Genomic DNA, 16,533 nt, shown 5'->3' with positions numbered 1-16,533 from the left:
TGGTTTATAAAAGTAGGACTTTAAATTCCATACATTGTTAGTAAGTTAATGATCTCAATCAGTATGAACTTCCCTCTCCTGTGCAAAGCTGACAAAGTGTAAGTGTCTGGTTCCCTATAACAAGTAATCAGCATTTAGCTTTGATTTGTCTAGTGCAAGTCAGTCAATGAACCCAGACGCCTGATTGGTTGCTGTGAGATAACCTCCAATGTGGAGTTGCTGAGGGCAGTTGTTCTATTAAAGGGAATTTTGGATATCTACTTTTGACAATAAAGTGCTAACTTAAAATAGAATTTGTTACTTACAGTGGGAACTGCCTTGCTGTTTTTTCTTTGACTAACACATAGATTTACTGCTCTTGTGTCCTACAGATCCCTATAAAATCCTTCACCATAGTAAACTCGAAAGGAACCTCAATCCCGTTGAGTACAGACATCGCAGACTGCAGGGATGAGCTACAGTGTTCTCTAGCCCCTGACCACAGTGGGAGCTGGCTGTGGAGGGTGAAAAAGGGGATGATAGAAGAAGGCAAAACAGGGGAGGTATATACAGGCGGAGGGAGAGATGCCTCATATTTGCAGAACCCAAAGTGATCGCTGAGAACAAAAGGTTCCTATACTTCTTTCCAACTCTTCTTCACGTGACTTGTTGGTTACAGCGTCTGGAGTCCTATCAGACATCTCCAAACCACAGACAAATGTGCCTATGAAATGTACACATCATATATCATTTTATATAACTGATTCCAGTGATTTGTGAAATTACAAATGTCTATTTTCAGAATACAGCGGTTATAAACATACATCTCAGAAGACCTCTCATCCACATTGGTTTTTCTAGAATAAATGTATAATAGACCACAGCCAGGTATGTCACCTTGCCTGCATATTAATGGCTTGGTCAGTAAAATGGGAGTTTGTGCCAATGTTATTAATAGGGAAGAAACATGATAGATAGGAAAGCTATTAAAGGGTGACTGTCGCCAAGTTGTCCTCAGAAAACATTGTTAGCAATAACTTGCCCAATTCATGAATGACTGTGCTCACTTCGGAACTGGTTAAAGGCTTCATTTGAACCCCCTTAGGTTAGAGGAGAGGGAATGTCACAACCAGCAAAGGAAGGGGTTCTTTACAGTAAGGGCAGTCAAGATATGGAATTCACTGTCGGGGAAGGTTGTGATGGCAGATTCAATAGATATGTTTAAGAAAGGGTTAGACAAATTTTTAGCGGAATGGTGTATCCAGGGATACGACCGTTAATTAAAATGAAGGATAGTGGTAGATATAGGGGAAAAATAGGACTGTAATATTGGGTCTGGGGGGATTTTCACAATTGAAACAGATTGGCGATTGCATACTCTGGATCAATTTCAAATATAAGTGAGGGATCGCAGGAGATCCAAAATAGGTTGAACTTGATGGACTGGTGTCTTTTTTTCAACCTCATCAACTATGTTACTATGAACCGTATACTCTGTGAACATGAACGAACAGAACTATGTTGTTCTTTTAAGTTGTGTTTTGAGAAAGTGGTTTTCAAATAACAGAACTTGGTAGTCTTGTAGAGGTGATTACATTCTTTCGCCACCACCACATTGGGGCATGATCATTGTAGTAAGGCCTATTTTTTTATTTTTATTTTTGGAACATTGGGAGGTCTTGTGATTATGTGGTACTATGTAGACATGCAAAGCACTTTTGTGGGACTGGTGAGAGCATTAACAGCAGCTTGCATTACCCACCCAGCCTTGTCCCATCAGTGCATTACCACATCTGAACGGATTCTGTTCAGGGGACTGGATTCTGAACAGTTAAATTCTCCTTGCACAAGACACTTTAATGGTACATGGATAAATCTTTCTACTCTAAGCAACAGTGATGTGCTGGATTTGTAAATGGTTAAAGTTGACTCATTACCTACATACTATAGAGGTCATCAGATTGTGGTTGAAGCAATATTAATCAATCAATTCACTAGGAATTAGTGACAATACTAAATATTTGTTCCGCCCACTAAACGGCTGTGTATGTAAGTCAGTGGCTCCCAACCAGTGTGCGTTTCTGCATTTTTACATGTGTGTGTCTCTAGGTTCAGTGTGTCAAAAAAAATGTTGAGGTCTTAAAAGAAGCTGAAAATATACAATGGGGATGATCTGCAAAAACTATTTGACTGAAAATGATTAAATAACACTGGTGTGTTTTTATGCAATCATTTAATTTCACGATTTCATTTTCATTTGCTATAATATTGTAACATTGCTGTGTCCAAAAAAAACAATTGTTAACAAAGGTTGGGAACCACTACTTGGAACACATGAAGATGGAGTGGAAGTGCAATAAATGAACGAATGTTTGTTTTAATTTTTTAGCAATATTGTAACCATCCAATAAAAGATAAGTTAAATGTGTGCCTCTTTGTGCATTTAGTTTTGGTCATGTTTGTCAATTAAATGATTTATTATATTGCATGCAAGATAGTTTCTTTTCAGAATTTAAGGGCATGAACAACATTAAAACATGTTCTTCAGTCATTAGACAGATGACTAGGTGAAGGTATAAGGAACGCAGCATTCTATACTGGAAAAATGTCAACGCAACACTCTAAAGGTCACTTACAAACCTGCAAACTATGCAGGAGCACAGGGATCTATTTGCTAAAATGCACGTATTATTTTTTTTACAATTTTTAAATATCTCAGAATCTGGATCACTAATGCTCCATAAAATTATATAATACTCAATCTACAGTGCCAGGATGATTTACTTGTATTGGAGGTCCATACATAGCAGAAGTTGCCGCTTTCTGTATCTGGCAGAATTAATTGGATGAAGATGGGTGATACAACCAAAATTCCTGTATGTCATTTAACAGTCCCCAATATTTATACTGCCCTCGGTGTTCCGTAACATTAATCAATACCTGACTTCCCTGGTTTGGGGGTGGAGGAGGGCTAAAATCAAATTAAGTTAGTTATGTAGGTACAGATCCTCAGCCGGCCTCACACTCCCTAGTCTCAAACTCTACTGTTACGCCTCTCAGTCGGCCCATCTTAACTTCTGGGTTGGATTAAGTCCTGATTATCATAACCTGCATTGGGAACAGGTAGTAGTTTATTGGTAACCTTACTTGCAAGCCTTGGTGTCTGGTAAGCTCACTTCTAGTACTCCCCCTCTACTAGTACAAGCTGTGAAAATAGGGACAGTTGCCACTAACCTGGTAGGCTATGACATGCCAATTGCAGTAAAAAAATGAAAGTCTCATAATGGGTGCACACCAAGGTTAACTACTAATTAATGCAATTGTGCAATATTTTATTTCGTTTACTATAAATTCAGAATTATCACAAATACTAATCTCTTGAGCGAAATATTAAAATTTAGAAAAGATATTGTGAATAAGATAAGAAATATAGTGACTTAAATTTGTGTCTATTATACACTAAAACAAGATTCCGTCTCTAGGTTGTATAAGAACAACATTTTATTATTTTCTATTATAAATGTCATTCAAAAGAAGCATGTCAAATATCAGTCTCAAAACAGCCCTTGTCTACAGATGTATTATTTCGTTGTTCTTGTCTGTTAGAGTCGAAACTTACTGCTGATCCTTATTATAAAGAGTGGATATAAGGGTTGCGAATACTGCAACCCTTATATGGACTCACAATAACGGGGATCCACAGCAAGTAAGTTTCGCTTTTTCATGATATCTTCTATATTTAATATTTCGCAAAAGAGATTTATTAGTAATTGTGATAATTATACATTATCATACCCTTTGTTTTAATTTCTGTGTTTATTTTGTCTACCTTGTATATCCCTGTTTTATGTATGTACTGGGTTTCCCTACTGTACGTCGCTGCGGAGCACTGTGGCGCCTTACAAATCTACGATAATAATTATGAATTTATAATAAAATAAAGTATTGAATAATTTTAATAATTAGTGTGCACCCATTATGAGAGACTTTTTTCTTTATTATGATATATTCTCTCCAGGAGCACCTGCTGTGCAGTATGCAATGTAATCTGTCATTGTCAATTCAGATACTGCTATGTATGTATTCTATCCGCATGAGCATTGACAATTTTCCACTTTGATTATTATGTCATGACTTATACTTTGTATACATCAGTCCGGATCACTTTGCAACATCTGTATTATGTTAGTTTGAGTATATTGGATTTGTTATGTCTTTTGAAATACCAATAAAAATCCTTGCTTCAAAAAAAGTTTAATTTTTGGTTTTGTGCCTCTGTTTCATGCCTACGTTACCAGTTTTGGAACTAATCCACTACCCCTTCATTAATTTAAACCTTTGTTTTTCTAAAATACTGCTAGGCTTAGTCATTTATGTCCTAAAGCATGCATCTGCCCCAGGCCCTAACTGTGTGGAGTTTGTAAGTTCTCCTTGTGTTTGCGTGGGTTTCCTCCAGTTTTCTCCCAGAGTCCAAAAACATACTTTTAGGTTAACTGGCTTCTGACCAACAAAATGGACCCATGTGTGTGTTTGTGTGGTAGGAAGTCTAGACGGTAAGCTCCAACAGGACAGGAACTGTTGTGAATGATTAAATATACTCCGTACAGTGCTGCACAATAAGGCAATGCTATATAAATAGCCCTGCCCCCTGCTATGCAATGCTGTGAATTACGGCATTTCATAGCAGGAGCTTCAGTGACGTTGGTCACACCCCCTCCTGCGGTGGTCACATGACTAGAAAGTCTTTAAAAGTAGGCAAGTATGATGTACACCAGTTTGCGTAGCGCAGGCGTGGCCAACGTGTGACTCTCCAGGTGTTGTTAAACTACAAGTACCAGGATGCCCTGCCAGCAAGTGGCTGGCAATCTGTTAGAAAAGCATGCTGGTGCTTGTAGTTTCACAGGACCTGGAGAGCCACTGGTTGGCCAGGCCTGGCTTAGCGTATCTTGTGTGAAATTGTTCTGCTGATATCCAGAAAGTGGCTGCACGCCACGTGAAGTATACTTATCCATATTATACCATACCATACTGACCTGTCCAGGACACTTGCAGTTTGAAATATTTATGGCTAGGTTGAGTGGCAGGAAAAATGGTAAGTCTGTAGCTCTGTAGCTCTGTTTATACATGACCTTTTGGGGGTATTTTTTGTTCTTATTTTTTAATGATGTTTTCCTATTGAGGTATTGATTTGTGTTATTAAACATTAAACACCAATAACTATAAAACCACCAAGCTCTTAATAAGGAGGAGATATGTGAACACATGTAGATGTGAGGAAGACCTTTGTACTCCAAAAACTGACTAAATACAACCTGCAATCTCACCCACCACACTTTGAACAAGTATATTAAGAAGTCATTATTACATTTGATAGCCACCCTTTGTAGTGGGATTGGTAGATACATATTCACAGTATATTTAGAGTACTGTCTTTATTAGTAGATTATTTGTTACGTTAATGGAAGCATATATCTAGAAAACATTAGCTATTTTCTCTGACCAGATTAGTAAGAAATCTAAAAAAAATCCTGGAGCAGTCATGGACTTGTAACCAAAAGGCGGTCATGATAAGTCAACATAATGGGAGGTTGTGCAGGAAAAAACTTTAGTGGTTGGAGCAAAATTTGTGTTAAACTGAGCACACACTATGGTAATTTCATGCAATTATCCTGCAGATCACTCGATAAAGGACCATTTGGCCATATATTACATTAGTGTGTACTTTTTCATGTTCACATTGTATCATTTGATTTGACTTTACAAACTGACTAAAAAACACTATCAACGATGGAAGGATGTCGGGCAAATTTGAAGTGTGTACGCACTCACGACCAGCAGTGTAGGCAGAGTCACAATCTTTTCAACAGATTACTATGAGAGATGAAGAGCACAGATGTAAAGGTAAATCATTACTGCCCCTCCCCCTACAACCCTCTCGCTCCTTGTCTTCAGTCCATACTCAATATTGCAGGGAGACTAATCTTCCTCTGTTGCCAGACTACGCATCTGCCTCTCCTCTCTATGAAGCACTGCACTGGATTCCCCTCTGCTACAGAATCCTCTTCAAACTCCTCACTCCCGCCTACAAAGCCCTCTCCAACTCCACTGCTCCTTACATCTTCAACCTCATTTCCATCCATACTACCTCTTGCCCCTCTTTGGTCAGCTAACAACTGCTATCTCACCTTGCATCTGGTTACCATTTGTCACTCCCGCATTTAAAATTACTCCTGTGCTCCCCCCCCCCCCTCTTTGGAATGATCTACCTCATTCCATCAGGCTATCTCCCAGCATGCATAACTTCAAACGTTCCCTTAAAAACCACCTGTTCAAGAGAACCTACCCTTCTTTTGTTTAACCCATCGTTTGATCCTTCTTCAGTCATAGTACTCCTCACCCTCCTTCTCATTCTCCTCTGTTTCTCTTACAACCCGCTCTTGTTCATCTCTCCCTTCAGACTTCTACTCCACTCGCCCTGACCCACGCTTTGTGTCGCTTGTTAGTCTGCCCCTTCCTTCTAAATTGTAAGGTCCCGCAAACAGGGCCCTCTTATCTTCATGTCACCCCCCTTCTGTTACCTTTGCCCTCAGCACCCTTACATAATTTTTACACATTGTCACTAGGCCCCTGTCCTTGGTCTCATTTTCTCTCTTGCCTTCACACCTCGCACGCTCTGATCCTCTTAGTTGCACCCAAACTCCTGGGCACAGGTTCAGCTTGCTTCAGTTCTCTCCACTCCAAGTTCCCGTCTCTAGTTCCTTAGTGTCCTGGCCGTCACTTATACCTCCTTGCCCGGTGTACCTGCTCCCAACTGGGTTGATAATTTACTTCACTTTGTTTTTGTATTGTCTTGTATGCCGTATCATGTTTTGTCCTATGTTCAACTGGATCGGAAATTTATTGCACTTTACGGCACTTTGTTTTTTATGGCCTGTATGCTGTGTAATGTTTTGTTCCATGCTCTATGTATGGCGCAGCGGAGCCCTTGTGGCGCCATCTAAATAAAAGATGATAATAATAATAATAGGTGTGTACACATAATCTACATGCTCATTGGAACTTTCAGTTGTTGGTAAAATCATTACAGAAGTCGCATCTGCAGGGTGTACCCAGCTTTACTTGTTGAAATACATGGTCAAAGTTGTGGTTAAATATGGAATTGGGGAAGTTTTAGGAAAAATGAAGAGATGTATTTAACATACAGAATGTCTATGAAATATATGATGCAGGAAATCCCGCTGTACCATACAGAGGTTCTTTGGTTTCTGTTCTCGGCAGACTTTCATTCTTATATCTCATCTCTCTCTGACAACCATCTACACAGTGCATACCTTCCAACTGTCCTGATTTAGGTGGGACTGTTCTGATTTGAGGGCTCTTTTCCACCATCCCAATCGGGACAGCTTTGTCCCACTGGTGGAACATTTGGGAGGTATGATTCGTTTACTGGTGACCGGAAATTAATGATGTACGGGGCACCGTACAATGAATGGTGTCTGGGACAGCCTAGCACTTGAAAAGCTATAGGCACATCCCCCAGTGGTTTGACAATGTCACAATGGAGATGTGGTCACACCACCGAGGGATGTGCCTAGAGCCTCTGACCTCCAAGCAGCCTCATTGTCAGACTCGAAGAGCCACTGGACTCAGGATGCTCAGACAACCAACTGGTATTAGCACCACTGAACTAGGAGGTGCGGAGTCTTACGTATCCCTGGTGTTCATCAGGGACCCTTGCAAGGAGGTTTGGGCTTGGCTGCAAGAGGTACGCAGGTCACGGTCCACCTAGACAGTTACCAGAGTAGTGATAGGGAATGGTCAGGACCGTCTGGGTCAAACCAAACAGAGACAGGCGTTACACAAGGGAAATCCACAGAGAAGTCAAACAGGCCAAGGTCAAAGGTCACGAGAAATCCATAATAGTCAGCAAGCCAGGGTCACAACGGAAGCAATGGGCACAAACCAGGAGAGGAGTCAGAGGAAACCAGGTCAAAACCAGCCTCTGGTGCCAGAGCAGGATTTAAATAGAGGCTGCTGCCGGGTGATTGGAGGAGAACAGGGGCGGTCAGACAAGCTGATCGCCAGAGCAGAAGAGCGTCCCATTATCTAGTAACAGGAAGAGACAGAGCGCATGCGCCCGACGTCAGGCAACCATCCCGCTTCGTGGAGAAACAGCGGGGACGGCGCCTGAAACCCATGACACCGGCCTACCAGAATAAGGTCTATGGACTATTTGCTCCTGTACTCGCCTAAGAATGTGACTCAACCTCCAAAACTTTAAACATTCTCTGAAAACCCATCTCTGTTCTAGAAGCTCCCTACTGTCATCTATACTACTCACAAACATATACTCTTGCTACTCTCCTAATCTCTGCTCTGGCCATATTTGTTCTTCTTATCGCAGCTCTGCCTTTTTCCAACTAAACTATAAGCTCTCTCTCAAGCAGTTCGTCCTGTACCCTTTGTTTTTACATCTGCATTTAGTTTGATTGCCTTGTATGTCCATGTTTTATGTAGGTTCTGTGTTCCCCGCTGCCTGGCACTATGGCGCACCTTACAAATCAACAACAATTATAATAGTGGTCCGCTGCATGATCGTGCCTATCTCACTCTGGCGAGAAAAACTCCCATCTGACCATCATGCAAAATTTGGTCAATCCATAATGGACGCCAAATCCATACACAGTTCCACAAAAACAGTTCTGTGTCTGCACAATGGCACTTGCAGGCCGCATCCACTGTGTCCTAAACAGGCTACTCCTCTTCTGTTGGAAGGAAATTTTGAATGTTGGTGTTATCATGACCGGCTACATCTTTTAAGGGTGCGCAGAGCTGAGCCACAGTCCCTAGTGTGTAAACTACATGTGATACCAATTGGGAAAGAGAAAAAAAGAGGTTGTTGAGTCTGTTTTGTGTGTAAAACATTCATTTTCGTACTGTGGATGCACACTAAAAATGCGAATGCATAAGACTGAATCAGGATTATTGGGTATCTCCTTATGCCTTTTAGATATGGAACGGGGGTGTGTGTTAACATTATTGGGATAGAGTTGTGACAATTGTGATTATTGGCACAAATCTATGCTGCAGGGGTAGAGCACCCTTTCAGTACAAGATCCATGCGGATAATCATTAGCATAGACCTTTGCATTGTAAAAAAAAAATAAAAAAAAAAATATTTAAATTTAAATTTTTTTATGTGGTCTTCATTCCCAAAAGTGTATCGGACATTAGTGTACACAGCCTTGGCTGGTTACCACTAGTTCTGGTGAGTGAATTGCGTGGGGTCTCCTTGCAAAAGCTGCAGGCAGTGGTGAAGTACCGCCATAGAAGAGGGTGTGGCGGCTACAGCCCCCTCACCTCCAGGCCCTATATCCACTGCTCCACCTGCACCGCTGATAGTTCTGCCAGTGACTCATTGCAACCAATCAAGTGTTTATGTTTCTTAGTCTAAATTGTAAGCATGGGGATCGTACAGTACACTAGCACTGAGCATAGTGATTAATGCCAGAGGGATCTTGGTAGTGAACACATTAAAGACAGGTGCCAGCAGGTAGATCTGAGCACATGTCGGAGGACCCCATGTACCACGTGAATGCTGGACTCCAGCTAAGTGATCTTTTAGGATTGGATTTAATTTAGCATTGGATCATTTAAATATAAACATATAACATTTTAAAATAGTTTCCAGGGATTCCTTATATGCTCTTTTTTGTTATTCACTATCCTACATGTTAGTTAATATCTCGATCTCACCCCCAGCAGGTCAGGACGTGGATATGTCATTTCCGCGCTGCCCTGGTGCCCAAAAAAAATCTTTGAAATAAAGGTGTGGATTATCGAAGACAATAGCCCCTGTGTGTCTTTATTGTTATATAACAAGATTGCTTTCCATATTTGTAGTGTATGTAGGTATTTCAGATTAGACATGTGGGGGGTATTCAGATGTTGGCGGAAACGCCGAAAATCCCGCGGTCCGCGCACCATTACCGTTATTACGGTAATAACGGTAATAGTGCGCGGAAAAACCGTTACTATGGTAATTTTCTCGCTGGATTTCAGCTCACAGCTCCCTGAGCCGCGAGCTGAAATCCAGCTAACTATTACTGTAATAACGGTAGTAGTTTTTATGCAACGGTATTTCCTAACAATTGAATACCCCCCTTAAAGTGAATTTTTCCCCACACTAAAACAAAAAAGAAAATCCAGGGCTTAATGCATCATTGGTGACAGTGGGGATGTGGAATCTATCAATATGTATTGCAGCAGAACACTGCGCTACATATTGATGTTCAGCCCGAATCCAGCAAACCTCCCCTTCCTTCCAATAATTGCACAAAATTCCTGTTCTGTGAAGTATTTTTCCTATTTACCGGCAGTGAAAGGAGGAAGTGCTGTGCACATGCGCACATCACTTCCACTGCATCGGATTCTGCAAATCCCGGTAGGCTTCAGCAGAATCCCATAGGAAATGACAGGTAGCACCATCCTGGCATTACATGTCTGCATAATGCAAAGCTTATTAAAGCTTCATGCATTGCAGAACATCACAGTCCCCATATTAATCTATGGAGACCGCAATGCTGCACGGTATTAGCCTAAATGGAGGTGATTTCTGTGAAATCTCCTCCGTTAGGCTGTTAATGCATAGATGTCGCATCTTTTAAGTGTCAAATTAGCTTAATGCATAGACCCCCCAGAATGGTGTTTTAAATTAAATGTTATATTTTTTTTTTACAAGTCATTTTAGGTATTATTTTTTTACCTTTTTAAACTTTTGAGGCTAACACACTTCCTACTAATTAACTCTGCACTGACAGGGGGATAATATGCAAATATGTTCTTCAAAACAGCAACCACTATTTTGCTTGTATCTCCCACACCCAATCTGGACAAGGAAAACTATGGCAAAAACAGTGGTAAGTAAATTAACCTAATACAATTCGTTTTGACATTGAAATGGAAGGAACTCTTTAAGACCAGACAGATGGTGTGTGACATTCACCTGCTACATAAGGTGATTGGTATTAGTGTAAATTAATGCTCTGTACCTGCTTCATGTACCGTTGCAGGAATGCAGTGTGTATTCTTTACATATATTTGACCTAGCTGCATACATGTAAGTTTATATCACCGTTAGCAGGATGCTCCATTTTAAATAACCATTATATTAAATAGTTGTGATCCCTATACTCACATTAACTATATATGTCACTAACTTTCAGCCCTACTTGACAGACAGATCCTGCACCGTAGCTCCAACTGCATTGTGAGTGCTGGGACCCTGCTAAATAGAGCAAATGGTGGGAGACAGTGACCAAAGTGTTATTATTTGGAAGAAAGAGTAAACATACTGGTAGGTTAATTGGCTGCTATCAAATTGCCCCTAGTCTCTCTCGGTCTGTGTGTGTGTTAGGGGATTTAGACTGTAAGCTCCAATGGGGCAGGGACTGATGTGAATGAGTTCTCTGTACAGCGCTGCGGAATCAGTGGCGCTATATAAATAAATGGTGATGATGATGATGATGATGGTTTATGTGTAAGTGGAAAACCCCCTCCTTGAATAGAACTCCGCCCTTCAACAGCAGGTGTGTCTTCAATCTGTCCTGGTCTAAATATACAAGATACTATTCCAGGGTCATTGCTGTTTGCAAGAAGAGAGGTGGGCTGATGATTTGTAATAACTAAATGACAAACATTAGTTGTCGTAATTGGGTTCAGTGAGCTGTTGGCCAGCTTGTGTTTAATGTTTTTATTGTTGAGATGTTTTATTTAGTTTTCCATAGATATTGTTGTGGTCTTTTTGTTTTCTTAGGGTTTTTTTGAACAACTCTTCCCCAAAATTTGTATTGTGTGGATGGTGTTTATTTTTTTAATTACTTGACCATTTGCAAGTATGTATAAAATGCATAATCCTTAACTCCAACATGGAATGGGGGGAAAAAAATATCCGTTCCACCCATCCTTTTACTTGTGTTTTGGCCATGTCTTGAAAGCGTGTTCTAGAGGCCTCTAACCCAGTAGGAAAAAAACTCTTAAAGTCTATGCACCAGCATGAACATGGCTTAAGGGTATGCTGTATTGCTGCATGAATATTAATAGGCTGCTTCATGTGACAATGTCAAAACAATGCTTTGCGCAGCGACTTTGAAGCAGTAAGTACATTAAAAGGTCCACAGAAAACAGGACAGGTTTGTGCAAATGTTGTCGATGCATAGGCAGCTAGAGTTCATCCAGAGCTGTGAGTGACCAGTTTTACGTCCAAACTGGTCTCGCACGTATGTAGCCAAACTGGTCAGATCGTGTGATTCACTGGTCAAGTTGTACAGGAAAATCCAAAGCCCAGTTATTCTAGTTGGCTAATGACCAACCGCATAAAACCACTGTGATCATTGGCCACATGTACATTTTTAGTACGGTAATTAAGGTAAGAGTTTAATTATGAGAGCTAATGGGTTTTGGACTACAAACTGAATGCTGTAGGTGATTTGTTTGAATGAGGCTAAATTGCCTCATTCTGAGTCTGGCAGCGCTATCTGGTTTGGGTGCGTGCACAGACTGGATACTATGCGACAGACAACTTCTGCACATTTACCACCACGGTTTCATTAAATGGTGGCTATCGTGGCTTTTTAAATTTGTAAGTCTATATTTCATAGAAAGGTAAAACCTAGTTCATCAGCAGTGCATGATTTCATACTATGTACCTGTGGGGTTTTTCCAGTATCTCTGGTCTCCTCCCACCATTAAAAAAAAAGTATAGTATGGTGGTGGTTCTGCTAGCTTATAACCAAATTGGCTTTTGTGATTGTGGTAAATAATTAAATATGATGTAATGACTGACATTTGTTGTCACTTAAACCTTTTAAAGAGTTCTGGTTTTAAACAACAACAAAAAAGTGCTGGACGTATCATGAGGAGCAATTGCCACAGGAAACACAGGTTCTTTAAATAGAACAGACACAGGGGGGGATCAAGAGTCCCCAAGGGGTAAATTTATCAAGCTGCGGGTTTAAAAAGGGGAGATGTTGCCTATAGCAACCAATCAGAATCTAGTTGTCATTTTGTAGAATGTACTAAATAACTAGAATCTGGTTGCTATAGACAACATCTCCACTTTTTCAAACCTGCAGCTTGATAAATTTACCACCAAGAATTCATCCACTACACTGTGACTACAGAGTTGGTCTCTCTCTTTGTACCTTTTAGCCATGGTTGCCAGTCTCTGTACTTTGTAGCCCTTGTCTCTGCTTGTTGTGCGCCACTTCCACCCAGCTTTTATTTTCTGATATCTTATCTCCTCTATGACCACTATGTAGTTAAAAACAAGTGAATATCAAGTTGTTTGTGGCATGCTGCCAGAGTTCTGTAAAAGCGTGTCCCACATTCCAAGCCATTTGTTTGCCGCAATAAACTCATCATTTCAATGAAACAGCAGGGTGGTCGTATTCTACATCAGGTTTACTTTTCTTCGCCTCATTGAAATGCTTTATGTATGATCAGTGATCACAGTGGGGATGTATTCAAACCGCCACCTCTCCAACTGTCCTGATTGTAAAATTATCAAATTCCATTCACTTACATTCCCCATTACCGCCACTTCTAAACTTCCACTTCAACCACTGAGTGTGCTGCATAGAAAAGCAGTAATGTTATCAGAACTTTTTTTTTTACTTCACAAATATTGTACAATATATTTTTAGTTGTACTAATGTTGCGTACATGAACAGTTCTCTCTCTTAGGGGTCTATTTACCAATGACCGCATAATATGAATGAAACTTTTCAATCCTCATCGCATAGATGCGGATTGAAAAGTTTCTCATATGTATTAAAAAATCAACACCGGAACAGCCGTTCCGAAAAACGGCTGCTCCTGTGAAGATTAACACTTACCTGTCACTGAAGTCTTCTCTTCTCCTCACTCTGTGGTACTGCTCGGCCCTCTTTCAATCCCTGTGCGCCTGCGCCGACCAGTAAACTCGGGCATGCGCACAGAGATCCCTGTCTGGCGGAACCTGAGGCAAGTGTGGAGGGATCACATGATCCCTCCACACATGCGCTGTGCAGCCCTGCTCGCCAGAGCAGCGCTGTTTTCAGTGAAACTTTTCAATTATGGTAATGTACGCCAGCTTCAGATGGCGTACATTAGCATGCTTGAAAACTAAGTATCAGTCATTGATGCATAGCGTTACTGAGCACTTCCCATACACTGTTATGGGGAGTGCTCAGTAAACCGATGAGAGAAGCAAAGCAGCAGATATCTGAGATATCTGCTGCGATGCTGCAATAATACATAGTAATTTAGTGGTAAGTCCCCGAAAACTGCTGTTTTCGGGGATTTACCTCTAAATTAGAGGGGAGAGATCTTTGATAAATAGGCCCCCTATGGAGTTAAAAAACAAAATAAAGAAACCAACTGTACAATGCCCTTAGTAAAAAATTAAATCCAAGTAATTAAAAAGGACCTTGACTTATTTATACAGTTAACTTTTCTTATACCTCTCCCATAAATGGAGGGCTCTTAAGTGAGCGCACAGAGTATGACAATTGTCCTGTTTCTGTGTCACTGCTCCCAAAGCTCTGAACCAGCCCTGGACAACCTGTGGCTCTTCAGCTGTTGGGAAACTACAATTCTCTACACACCCTGTCTGCTAACGGCTGACGGCATGCTGGGGGTTTGCAGTTTTACAACACCTGGAAAGCTAATAATGAAAGTGCACTAGGGTTTTTTTTGTTTCTTCATTTTTCAGAGTTCGGTGACTCCCAGCTGCAGGAATACTCATTGTGTAAGTTTATTTATTGTGGCGAACAGGTTTTTGTTTACTGTTTTTAATCAAACTCATAATAACCAGGGCATCCTTCTTGGTGGCTTATCCAAATTGCAGACAGGAGAGTTGAGTGCAAAAATTCTAGTGTCATCGGTTACCTGTATCACTTTGTCCTCGACACTTTGCTGTCTGATGCTGTCTGCACTCTCGTGCTACCTTGTAGTGAGGGTCAGGCTGCTGTAACCTGTAACCAGCTTGATATCTGTAATTCCCTTCTCTCTGTAGGGACGGCAGCTCCGTGTTGCTTTCCAGGAGCAATAGGAAGAGAGGTAGATTTTAGAAGATGCTCACTGTTCTGCGCAGGACGGCCTCCAATCCCAGGCTGGTTTTCTCCAGGAGTAAATGGCTCCTTTTTTGTGTAACATTTTGCTGTTTAGGAAACCATTTTAGTGTTACTCTGGCGGCTCCATAACTGGAAGTCATGGTAAAGTTTTTATTAATGTACTTTGATGTGCTTTATTGTCTATATGTGATTGTAATCTGGAATTGCACTTGTAAAACATATTAGAATTAATAGTCAGTACACAACCTGTTTGCCAAAAAGAGGAACAATGTAATTCAACCCTTACTAATGAAGGCACTATTTACCTGTTCTAGCCATTTAGTGATTTGAACCAATATGACCTTTTATGCAAACCTGGCTTGGCACATTCAGGACAACGGAGCAAGAATAGGCTGCTGTTTGGCGCTGTGACTTTTCAAGTAAAAAACGTCAGTCTGTGCCCATTTCTTACCCATACATGTACCAAAGGTCTCCATGGAGTGAACTAATTTTAAAAAGTACATGTCTTCACTGGTAATGTTGACTAAGACACTTCTGTCATAGTTAACATTACTAGTGAAGACATGTACTTTTTAAAATTAACATTCATTCACTCCATATGAAAACCTATTTTAAATTTATTTAACGTGTTTGAAATAAATGGTGTTAAATTGTACGAATAAACACCAAATTGCCTAAAACTAGGGTTAATAAAACCTCTTCCTCATGGATGTTAAAAAATAATTCTACATAAAGTTAATTTATAAACGCCTGACTACTCTAGTTGCTCCACAGGGCAATTGTGTAGCCAATCGACCTAAGGGACTAGGGGGGTCTATTATTGTGCAATTATCCTTTATAATGCTATGCCAGGCTACTCGGGGAGCCCCAGAGAAGAACCCCCTCTTACTAGAAGTGTTTGAGCATAAAGCAGCCATCGAAGGCAGAATCTGAACTGCGCATGCATGATTAAAGTTCGTACATGCGCATAGGATATGACCCAGCGGGGGATCATGCAAAGCCTTTCCGGCTTCAGTGGATCCCATGGATAACGCCAAGCAGAGATGCTTTTCACTGCTTAGTAAATTACTAACCTCGTAGTCCCCACAGAGATCTATGGGGACTGCGGTAAAGCACGAAAACTAGGTTAATGCAGGACATGTCTACAGGATTAGCCTTTGTGAACAGATAAAGCTAGGGCAATGGAGAAGGTATTGCTTTCCCATGTTACTTTAAATGAAACACATAATCCACATATAGAGAACCCAGTGTATCCTTTGTGCTATGTTTATAAGCGCCAACTTTCTCAATCAAACAGGTAAATAAGATAGATATCTAAAGACCACATGTTCCACATTCAAATTCTGAGACCAAGATTGTCCTTGGCACCTTTCACACGCATAAAATAAAAAACGACAAACAAAAAGCGGCTAATATACGCTAAATTTGTGTTTTTAGAAAT

General features: G+C 40.7%; 1 protein-coding gene across 4 annotated transcripts in view; it reads left to right on the top strand.

Moving 5' to 3' along the window:
- Positions 1 to 4,231, top strand: part of MAP3K14 (mitogen-activated protein kinase kinase kinase 14) — a 61,468-nt gene extending 57,237 nt beyond the window's left edge. For all 4 annotated transcript variants that reach the window (XM_075177355.1, XM_075177352.1, XM_075177353.1 and 1 more), the window contains exon 16: positions 372 to 4,231. In XM_075177355.1, the coding sequence (XP_075033456.1) occupies positions 372 to 593 (222 nt within the window). In that variant the 3' untranslated portion in view covers positions 594 to 4,231. The remainder of the gene's footprint in view (positions 1 to 371) is intronic.
- Positions 4,232 to 16,533: the final 12,302 nt, after the last annotated feature.

Source organism: Mixophyes fleayi, chromosome 6 (genome assembly GCF_038048845.1).
Source record: "Mixophyes fleayi isolate aMixFle1 chromosome 6, aMixFle1.hap1, whole genome shotgun sequence".
Classification (NCBI taxonomy): Eukaryota; Metazoa; Chordata; class Amphibia; order Anura; family Limnodynastidae; genus Mixophyes; species Mixophyes fleayi.
Note: the sequence above shows the minus strand (reverse complement) of the source record. Positions and strands in the feature narration are given on the sequence as shown.